General features: G+C 28.0%; 1 protein-coding gene across 5 annotated transcripts in view; it reads right to left on the bottom strand.

Annotated features, from left to right (window-relative positions):
- LOC148235863 (uncharacterized) overlaps positions 1–12,352 on the bottom strand; it is a 183,296-nt gene that overhangs the window by 122,063 nt on the left and 48,881 nt on the right. For all 5 annotated transcript variants that reach the window (XM_088184447.1, XM_088184448.1, XM_088184446.1 and 2 more), the window contains exon 3: positions 8,506–8,849. In XM_088184447.1, the coding sequence (XP_088040573.1) occupies positions 8,506–8,623 (118 nt within the window). In that variant the 5' untranslated portion in view covers positions 8,624–8,849. The remainder of the gene's footprint in view (positions 1–8,505; positions 8,850–12,352) is intronic.

Raw genomic sequence — 12,352 nt, forward strand, 5'->3', positions numbered from 1 at the left:
ATACTTTATTTTTGTAATACTCACTAAAAGTTTATTGTAATATGATTAATATAATAAATAAACATCTGTAAATTGATTATGACATTTTGCAAAAGCCGACAAAGATTTTGCGTAAATTGAATATTTACGACCGAAAAGTATTCACTGATATTGTTTTGGTGAGTGCTCACACAAACTTGTATAATTATTAGCGTAGCGTAATTTTAATAATATAACAATTTAAAAATTGCGATTATTTGGCACATTTTTCGATCGCGCGCAAATATGCCAGATGTACATGACAGCAGCCGCCGTGCGTACGTCACTCACGCCCGCCGTCCGGACGGCATATGACATTTGTGGCAGTGTCGCCGCTACTCGGAAGTCGGCGACCTTGGCTGACTTCAGTTAAACTTTGGTTCGGACAACTTCCAGAGAGTGTAGTGCAAGCATAAAATAATTATATTGTGTCTGAGAGATAGAAATTGGTGATTATTATATAATTGTATTTATAATCTATCAACATCGTTAAGGATTTTATAGATTCTTATAAAACCACAGACGTAACATTTATTAGAAAAAATATTATAAAAATAAAATTGAAAGTAATAAAACCTAAAATAGAGGAACTTAATCTCTTACCAGATTATATATTAGGCTTTAGAAATAAACATTCTACAATAGAGCAAGTGCATAGGTTTGGAAAATAGGTTAATTAAAACTGTAAGAATAAAAATTTCTGCTCAGCCGTATTTTTAGATATAATCCAAGGTTTTGAAAAAATGTGAAGCCCTGGACTACTTTACAAAATTAAGTGATTGCTTCTACGCAACATCTTCTAAATAATTCAATCTTACCTGATAACTAGACACTTCTGAAACTTCTATTTTACAGACTGTACCGGCTCACAGGACCAAATCTTTGCAAAACAAAATGAAAATATATAATTCTATCGTAGAAACGGTGTAGTATTACATAACTTAAATTTGAGGTGTGACCTCCGTATCTGAATTGAATTATAAAATTCTTGAGAGATTTCTGAATAAATTTCTCAGGTTGATGCTTCTTGGTTTGTGCCTAACAATTATATATCAAGTGTCTGCAGCTGTGTCAGTGTAAAAAATACCAATATTTTAATAGATTGAAAACTCACCCTAACATACTATCAAGTAATCTACTAAAAGACAATGTTTTAACCAAACGTAGACTTAAGCATGTAAATATGTTAAATTTTTTTCTCTGCCAAGTGTCTAGTTGCTGCTAAAACAGTAGAATAAAGAAAAAATATATTATAAGAATTAAAATAAATGCATAAGCAGTAAAGCCATTGAACATATATGGTTTTATTGACACAGTTAAATTCATTGTTTCATTTTATATATATTTTAATATATTTTTAAATGTTTTATTAGGCTTCCAGGTGCACTACAACCGTTTTTCACTCCAATATTGGCCATGTTACTCCCTAGCAATATAAATGTTGGGAGCGAGACCATAAATTTCATTTATGCCTTTGACCAATTGCTACTCGCAAAATTTATATAGCGACACAAAAAGGTCCTCTCTCTGATCCCCACTCTCTCTCTCTCGCAGGATTTGGCAAAGTTTTAAAAGTTAAAACTGCGTAAACTTCGCCAGGCGTTTTGCAAAACTTTTGACCTACGCCCTCAACAAACGCCCCCAAGAAACCCGGTCAAGATTTTTGTTTATCCTCCTCCTATATTGACTACATTGTATATTTTTAAATATTTCATGTACCGTCTTTGCTATTCCGTTGCGTACACGTAAAAACGTAAAATATTTACCAAGAAGAAGTTTCGCGTCGCGCCTGAGGAGCGGACGTGAAATGGATCTGTTATATCTTTCGACTTTTGTAATATTTTACAACCTTCGTCATTTGGGTCGCTTTTGATAAAATAATGAAAAAAAATGCTCTAATTTTCCGCCGCGTGTGATATAAAAAGGAACCTATTGGATTCTTCGACGAAAGCAGAGCGTAAATCCTGTCTTGCGAATTCGTCAAATCGTAAATGAAAAACGTAGCCGTGTACTGTAATATTATGAAATGTTCGCTATAGGGAGATTGACGTTGAAATATTGACATGAAAAAAATGTATCTATAAATGTAATACTACGCAATGCGTTTCGATATCCAATACAAAGTTTTTTGGATGATGAAATAATATGTTCGTTCAATATATGATGGCTTTAACAAAATATGTTTTCAGGTAAGAAATATTTACTTTTTAATTTTAGCAGTAATAATTTAATAAAATAATATTTAGTGTTACACAATGGTAAAATATAGCGATTGTTAAGAAAATTAAGATAAAATATGTAAAACTATATGATACCAAAATCCCAATAAAATAATTTAAAGTTTTTTTATACTATTTAATGTAAGTATAAACATCGAAAAAACGATTGGTTTTTCCGGAAAATACTATTAAATACTAATAAATATCTCTTTGTTAGTTACATATATTAAAGTTTATTTTATTTTAATTATAAAAACATTATATACTGCAGTCATTATAAGTAACAATATAGATTTCACTTCTTAAATTAGATTTAATAAGAATAACACTATTACAACAATACAATATTGTAGTTTTATAAAATATTTTTTTACTGATGTAGATTATTTTCTAGAGACAGTACTAGGTTTTAGATAAAAACTTAGCTACATATATTTTTCGCAATTGACTTTTCTTTGTATAAATATATTTTCTTTGTAAATCTCACCATTTTTGTATTAAATAATAATTTTAAAAATTATAAAAAATAATTGCTTTAAAATATTGAAAGCATTTACTGTAATTGTTTATTATCTTATATCAATCTAAATTTATATGCTATACTTTTAAATATTACAAATATTCTACACAATATAATATACATAATATCTATATCAAAAACAAAACTCTAAATATAATAATATCATCGATCAGATAATAATTATAAGATGTTATTTAATGTCAGGATAAGAGCCTTATATGTATTTCGTTTATCGGAAAGAACCCCAATCAAATATGGATATTTCATACGAGGGCATAATCGGATTATCCACATGATGCGGATAATCTAATATCGATAATAATAATTAGTTGGCCGTTTATAAGCTTAGCAATTAGGGGAAAATATTATACATACATATAACTTATACACGTTTCGAAAATATTTTTTTCTGAGTGCGTTCATGAAACTTTTGCGGTAAATATTATACATATTTATAGAATTTCGCCAGTTTAATATTTTCAATATATATAGTATTTTCTTTGTTGTTGTGTTCAAAGCGCAATAAGCGACAAAGCTTTGTGATAATGTAAAAAAAGTTTATTTGGTCGTTTTCAATACGTAGCAAGTTTCCTAGTGGATAAATAGGTTCTAGACCTTGAACAGAAAAAAAAGTTTTTTGATCATTTGTCGGAACGTTGGATCGTACAAAAAATGGAAGCCTTACTAATTTGACAGCCGTTTGATCAAAATCAGCGTTTTAGTAACTTTCTTCTATATATATCGTGAAAGGAGAAAAAAAATGTTAACATAATTAGGGACAATATAAACTGGAGTGAAAATTTTTTTAGTAAAGAATTTTAATTAAAGTTGTTTTAGTATCCAAAAGCAATTCTATTAATTAACGATTTTTAAAAGTAGCAATATATGTACATATATATTATCACATCATAGGTAATTGTTAACGAGATTCTGGATTATACTATTAATAAATGGATTACCTATTAAATTTAGGCTGAATCGATGATTGACACAATCAATTAATAATTACGGCTCTGCGTTCTATATATGATATTCAGACACAATATATACATAATGAATAAAGTAGAATTTATATTATTATTATATATATACAACATTTGCTAATAACTAAGATATTTGTTTAATTTGTGTTTTCATTTCAATATATAAGAAATGCGTTGAATATTATATATATTATATATTAATGTATTGAAATTAACTGTCGTTCAATATTTCGCTAAAGAAAATATTTTCTGCGAATTTTTAAGATATTTTTTCTCTCATTGTTAAATTTGTGTTTTTATTATCATATAAAAATATCGAATATCTCCGAAGAAGAAGTTTCCATTGAGTGTATTGTAACACAAATAACTCAATTCGGACCCCAGACCCTTTTAAATAATACACGATTATTGTCATCATCAAAAAGAAAATAATATTATGTTCCATCATAAAAAAATATTTTTTAATTTAGATATTACAAAGTTACATTCGTGAAAAACTGGAGTAGAAAGCCAACGAGCATCGCAGCGTAGCTATCGCAAGAAAAAATCTGACGTGAAATTATATTTGTGAAATATGATATCATTTACACATTAATGCATTTCATTTGAAAATTTAGTTATGCAAAGATATTAATATCGTAACTTTCACGTGTAATTGTAAATTGTTATAATTTGATAGTTGTACAAAATTATCTCCAATTACATTATTTTAATGAGCTTATGAATTCGTTTTAATAAAAGTTATATGATAGTTAGCTATTATGTTGTTTTTTTTTTATTATTTCTGTTATTAATAATACGTATTAATATTGCGAGGGAAGAGTAAATAAAGTAGTATTTATATTTACAACACAATAATGTAACAGTTATTAAAATAAATAAGACGGAAGCAGACTAAAAGTTAACCAACTGTGGTAAACGGCTTGTAATAATTAAGACGAAAATTCTTAGCAGCATTTCGAGCGTGAATCCGTTTCTCGTGTGATTGTACAACACACCATATAACAACAACAACAGAAAACTGGGGAATATGGAACGGCAGAAAAAATGATTATGCCCATTGTTGGACGAATTGCCGGTTTTAGCACTTGCTTTATCCGATTACTATGTCTAAAACGGATTATTTTCACTCAGTGATGTGGTTTACTTTTATTGGTGAGACAAAAGTACGTGTGAATTGTGCGTACGAACAATGACAACGTCAGGTGAATTAATTATAAAAATGATTAGATTTTTATAGTTTTTAATTAAATGGATCTGTATAAGATTATAGTGCAGTTTCTCTCGTTTGTTGTATTGTGCGTACTACGATTTACGATAGTAATAATATTATAACAATAGAGATATAAGTCAGATTAAAATTTTCACATTAAAATAATTTTAGTTCAATCTAGAGTAAAAACAATATATAAGTAAACAATTATAATAATTATGTAAATAGTGTTGACACTTAACTATTTAAAAAATATATATGTATGTATAATTAGTATATACAAATTAATCATGCTAGTGTATATTTTAAGTTAATTGTTAGAATCTTTTATGAATCTATCAGAAAATAATTTGGATTTAAAATGAGATAATTTGAGATAAAATCAGTATACAACCAACACATAAAAGTATTAAGTATGACACCAGACTGAACTCAAACTCTAGAAATTAGTAGCATCTATTTTAATAATTAAAAACTATTAATATAGTTATATACAATAATAGATGTTATTGTGCAGCTAGGCCAATTATTTTATATTTTATATTCAGACTCCGTAATTCAGGTTTTATAGATTTTTTAATGGATTTATATTAAATTCAGATTAATCCATAAAATACGTGCATGGAAAAAAATGTAAATAATTTGAAACTAGCATGAGATAATAATTGTATTTGTATTATTAAATACAAAGGATGTTCCACTCTGTTTTATTTAAGATAATATTAAGATATAACAAATATATTATTTGATACATAGTAATGTATTTTAGCAATAAATAGCTATTACTTTTTCAACCAAAGACAGCATGTCAACGCGCAATCAACGAATTGAAACTCGTTACGTTACTAACTATCAAATTCTAATAAGCAATAATTTTCAGGTCTCAAAGTTAAGTATAATCCCAACATATTATTCGAACAAGGTCGCTAAGCACCCTATCAAAATTTTATGGTAAACTATTAATCTTGAGAAATTTGTAAAGGATTTCTCTTTCGATCGATTTGATGAGCCAAGATTTATGATGTAATAGATTTTTGCCATTCCATATACATTATTTTATTAAGATTTAGACATGATAATAGTACTCGTATGGACTATAAACAAACGACAAATGCGGTGACATGTGTCACAAAATAAATTGCCCTACTCCCCATTATATTCTCAGATCTCTATCAAATTTAATTGGTTGCCATACAATAAAAATAGTAGCTCGGCAAATTTGCACATAAACTATAACAAAAAATGCATCAAAGACCTTTGAACTGTTATATTCACAAATTTAAATTTATAATTGTGATTTATACTTATAGTATATAAAAATCATATAGTATTAAAGTATAAATAATACTTTAATAATATATGATTTTTTAAATATTTTCAACGACACTAAAAAGAGGCAATTTCATGCTCTTAAACCAATATATCGTATATTGTCTTATCCTCAAGTTTAATGTTTTCATTATTGATTTTTAGGTATGAATGCTATATAGTTTTTAAAAATAAGCCATGAGTTTTAGTTATTATCGATCTAAATAAAAGGTCGTCATTGAGAAAGTTTCCTTATCGCCCACTAACATCGCAGTAACTCGATTTAGTGCAAGTGTGTATTAATTTTTAGATAGGGTAAAACTTTGTAAAAAATAATTACATACATTTATCTTTTTATTTATATATATGAAGTCAAAAATAAAAGTTGTTATATGACAATGTTTCGATTTATGGATTAAAAATAAAATTTGTACCACCAGACAAAAACACCCATCGCCCACCATGGATGTTTGAATCGTCCATAACATTAATGGCAGTAACATAATAACTATCGGTTAATAAGGTCGATCAGTCACCAATGTGAGTGAAACTAAAATATTATTTTGGCTGTGAAAAAGAGTTGAGATATAAATTTTCTGTTCTATTTAAAAAAAATAATAATAATAAAAAACATTAAATTAAATTTACTGAGATAAAACTGAAACATGGATTAACAATATTTTCTTTTTGATATAAATTGACCTAACTAATGACAAAAAAATCTTAGGACAGAACACTTACTACAATTAAAGTTTAAGCTTTGGAAAATTCTGGCGTTCTATTAAATTAGCCTATTTTTGTATTGTAAAGCGAGCTACAGAAGTTTAATTTTTATTTACAATAACGTATCTGTAAAAATCGTTTTTTTACAGTTTTTCCAATTAAATGTAAAGTTATGAAAAATCAAATAATGTTATAATAATGAATACACCTAATTCTATGTTATAAAAAGTATTAGGACTATTTACTTTAATTTTAGAAATATAGGGGTATTATTTATTTATTTTTATTAAATCTTCCGTTGTAACCTGACAGACGTAAGCCCAATGCGTTACAACGGTCAACTGAATTAGTCAATCAGACATAATGAATACTGCTTTACAATTTATAATCAACGAATGTTACTGCAGCTGGGGCCTGTTTTTTTTAATAATAGCGTATTATAATAATAGCGTAATATAAATAAAAATTCGAGTGCAGCTGCCGGGGCTGGAACTCGCAACCTTAGAGTTACTAGTCTGAGACGTTACGGACTACGATATTCCGTGTGTTTATTTATATGTTTTAAACTTAAACTCAGTAGCAAATTTAATTGTGATTATTTCTGCTGCCGAAAAGCCTACTCAATAAGTTAAAAATATAGTATTTGAGACAGACAAGAGATAAAAGTATCACTTTAAGTTGATTAGAAAATTCATAGCTGCACAATATTAACTTGGAAATATGTTTAATTTCTGGAATTTAAGCATTAAAATACGTTTTTTTCGTATTAGTTATTATGGCTATGACTGTTATATTAAACTACTGTAAAACCAAAAAGGGTCAATTTAGTCTGTAATTTAAATATCTGCGGTATTTTAATACACAAGAAATTAAGAGACAATACATGGATATGTTGGTAAGAGTTAGTAGGTTTATAAATTAGACAAATCAAAATATTTCACTAAAAATATTAAGGAATATTTTACGAATAAATAAAAAGATGAGTGAATATACTTTATATTCGATTATTCGTATCTAAACTAATCTAAAAACAATCAGTACACATATCTATCTTTATAGCATCGTTCACTAGTATTTTTAACTGAGAAACAATTCTTGTTTTATAAGTGTAGTGCATATTCAGTCTACAATATTAATTATAATGTTTTTTTTCCAATAATTAATAGTATGATTAAAATTAATATTCGATTTGCAGAATATAATTTTAGGAAATGAAGAATTAGATAATTACTAATAATAATATTTCTAGATTTTATATAATAAATTTAATAAAAATATAAATAATATTTTTATTAATAAAATGTGTTTTAGAATATGATACACTTGTGTATTCGCGTATGTTTTCAAATATTAAAAGTCACACAAAAAACGTCTAAATGGAAAAGTTTGCTCTTTGAGTGCTTCAAAACTTTTTCATTTGAGAATTGTGTGTGAAACTTTTTAAAATTTCAAATATAAACTTAACCATAATACTCTGGCGTAACATACAAAATATATAATAATACAAAAGAGGAAACTCACCTTGGCAACGCGTAGGAGTCGTAAGCATCACCACACAGATGGCCACAACGACCGTATCGATGGAAAACTTGGCCATTTCACCACCCGTTCTCTTCATATTGAACAGCACTTTTTTCATTCGATATAAACGAAAGAAAAATAAACGATATAAAAATTTGGCACTCGGTTTTTTCAAATAAGTTGCGGATTTTCAACACATGTTAGCTAGCCGTATAGAGCGTCCCCAGCATCCCGCGGTAAGAGGATTAGCACTTCGTTTGGCAGTTTTGGAAGCTGCTGGGATGGTTCGAAAGCATCTCGCCTTCGTTGTTTCCAACTCCGCGTCGAACAGTCACATGCTCTATCTGGAACAAAATAAGAGGATTTTCGGTTTGAAAACGGGTCGTAATCGTGAAAAAGTTCGCAAGCGCAAAATCGCGGCGCGCTAAATTGAAATCCCTCTCGGAATTTTGGAGCCGTAAAAAAAATAATCCATAGAAAAAATACGACTTACATACTTAAAACTATATATTTATAAAGTTTACAAATATACTATCGGCAATAAGCATACCAGATATTAAACTTTTATCGCTAAAGTTATTACAACTAAACTAAATTTGATTAAAAACAAAAAAGTCACTCTTTATCTCACACATTTATAAAACAAATTTTGTTATTTTTATTAATTAATATTTTAAAAACAGCTGACTATTATAATGAACTTAGCACTACGATAGATATTCAGAAAGTAAATATACACGAATCACCATGAATCTCATTGCATTTGGTGAGCCTATGAGCTAGATTCATGATTCCAGCGCCTGCTCTCTTTTTCGACCTGCTCTCTTTAATTTTAATTAACAGTTATAAAATACTCAACGCTTAAATTTATGACAATTTTATATATTCAAAATGTCTTTGTCCTTAAAAAAATATAACAATGTTTAGTAGCAGTGTATCTTCTCACATAGTGTTGTTAACCATGTAAAAAATCACTTGCATTTTACGAGCTTTACTTTCTGAATATCCTTTGTGCACATTGTCATTAATTTTCAAACACATTTATATCAGAAAAACGTATTTTTAAAAGACAAATGTGATTGAGAAATAAAATCGTTGAAAAATTCGCTACAAACATCAAGCTGGAAATGTAAAAAAAAAATCGTTAAAGCATTATATTATACACTATATTATGTATGTATATAGAAAGTCGCATTTTGTACATATTGTATATCACTTTATTAAAGTTCAACGATATTGCACAAAGCAACATTTGCGTAAATTTAGTAGTAATTATTACGTATGGTACATCAAACGAAATTTTAATTAAGATACAGTTAACGAATAATAGACACAAAGCGTAAAAGGCTTCTATTGTGTTTGATATATGTACTTAGTGAATGAACCATGTCAGGATGCAAATTACTTATTCATATTGTATTATGTAGAAATATTCATAATTATATGTTCAGTATATTATAATAGCAACGAACAACGGAAAAAATCAATAAAAATCTAACCTTACATATTTTCGACCTCTGATTTTCACAGACAAGACGAAAAAATGCTTCATAATATAATGCAGGTTGCAGTTGAAGAATGTCTAATACTCGCATCAAACTAAACGAAAATCACACTATAGAACTAAGACTCGAATATAAAACTATCGCACGGTTTAATAATATATTGCGCTTTTTCAATAATGCAACAAAACATTTTTAATAATTAACAAAAGAATACTAAACAAATTGTTTGGTATTCTTTTGATTATTTATTATAAATATGAATTATACTTTATATATATTTTTGTAATTTACGTGCATAACCGCTTAAAAAATACTTTTTATTTTTTAATATGACATATGCATAGTCATTAATACATATTAAATTATTAATTACAACGATGATGAATATATATAAATAAATATTATTTTCCGTAATGACACATCGATAACAATACAGCGTTATAATGATTCATTTTCATATTCAAAACACTTTCTATTACCATCTATCAAATGTTACAGAAATGGATTTAAAATCACATATATATTTTAATCGCTCGTCAAACGATGCTAATATCATTGAACGTTTTTCCGAAGAAATTGTTTTAATCACATCAATAACAATTAGCGGAAATTTCACTCGACGGTATGTCATTCGATTTTTCATACGCCAAATGTTCGCACGAATATTATTATTATATCCATACTGAGAATATCATTAAAAATGTTATTACAAGAAAGTGCTCGTGTGAAACTAGCCTCGGCGGTACATTAATAATGGTTCGATTTCGAAACGTGCGCACATATCGTACATCTTTCGCAGAACTTCACATCTACATACAATATAATATAAATCTCATAAAAAATGTTTATATGTGTATTTTTTGGTTAAAATACAGCAAAATTTATACGGCGCTGAACAGTTTGATAGAATAATATCATCAATCATATACATATTAGAAATAGATTTCAATAAAAAAGGATTGCCCAAAATAAATCTGAACGGTATTTAAATTTCTGAAAACTACATATACCTAGGGATAGTTTAACAAAAACAAAAATAAGTTCAATATTTCGTAGAATATTAATTGGAAACTGAACGTTCTATGTGTATGAGAGATATTTGTAAAAACGATTGGTTAAAAAATAATCGAGTTATTTTTTAATTACTTTGCAAAACTCTATATAAGCTTCGGTCACAGTTTTAAACTTAATCCCGTCAAATGCATTGTTTCGATCATCTAGTGTCGCAAAATTACTGTTTAAGACAATGACGTTATAAACAGGTAAAATGTGTCAGAATTTTATAGTGAATTTAAAGCAGGAAAAAGTGAAAAAATGTCATTCGTTGTGAATTCGTGGTGAATATCTGATAAACTTATTATAAGGGCTGAAATATTTAAATCAATTTGATCCACCATACGAGCACTGCAAAAGAGAGAGAGATCAACCTTCGCTTTAATGTCGCTGCCACGCCAATTAGAACTCTAAGGATCATCTCTCCGCCAGCTTTTCCACCACTGCTCGAAGAATAACGATCTCGCCCATCATATTTTGTCGCAATATCTAATATAATCTAATAAAATTCTCACTAGTTTCTACCTGCGTCTTACTAGCAACGAAGTTACACCCGAAAATTATAAACAAAAGTTTCAAGGATAAGAGAACCGAGTGTCTATAAATTGCTATTATATGTTTCATAACATAGCAGCAATAATAATTGATGTAAGTGAAATGCTTAGTGTCTTATTTTTTACAAAAAGTCATCATTGGACCAACTAACTAAATAGATCATTTCGAATTTTATTTTCCAAGAAAAGATGATCCATGAACATATACTGAATGGATACGAAATTCATGTATTGCATTAAAAACAGATTTAAACATCACTTTGCAAGCTGCTGACGCAAAATTAAAGATGCTTTTTAAAACCATGAGACCACTGGCCTCCTTTTCGATTCATGTTAATGCAAAATACTTTGAACTTACTGAAATTACTTTAAGAGCTCATTTCATTCAACTTACTTCTTTGAAACTGGTTTTTCATCCATGAGCATTATCAAAACAAAATACCGAATCAATTTAGATATTCGTTCTCCTTTGCGTGTAGCACTATTCACAATTTAATTAGCTTATAAATAATAAAGACTCACGTTTGATTAGGTTGTAAATAATAAAGAACCACGATTTGATTACCTTTTAAATAATAAAAACTCACATTTCACATTAAATAGTCATTGTTTTTCCTTTTAATTTTTTTATAGAAGTAACTTATGTGCATTTCTGAAGATAAGTAAATAATGATGGTCTATGAATTGAATTAAAAATGGTTTCAAGAGGAGCAGCGAGACTGACTTCACAATCTT

The sequence above is a fragment of the Plectrocnemia conspersa genome, unplaced genomic scaffold, assembly GCF_051122295.1.
Source record: "Plectrocnemia conspersa isolate PC_06_02 unplaced genomic scaffold, ASM5112229v1 ptg000004l, whole genome shotgun sequence".
Taxonomy (NCBI): Eukaryota; Metazoa; Arthropoda; class Insecta; order Trichoptera; family Polycentropodidae; genus Plectrocnemia; species Plectrocnemia conspersa.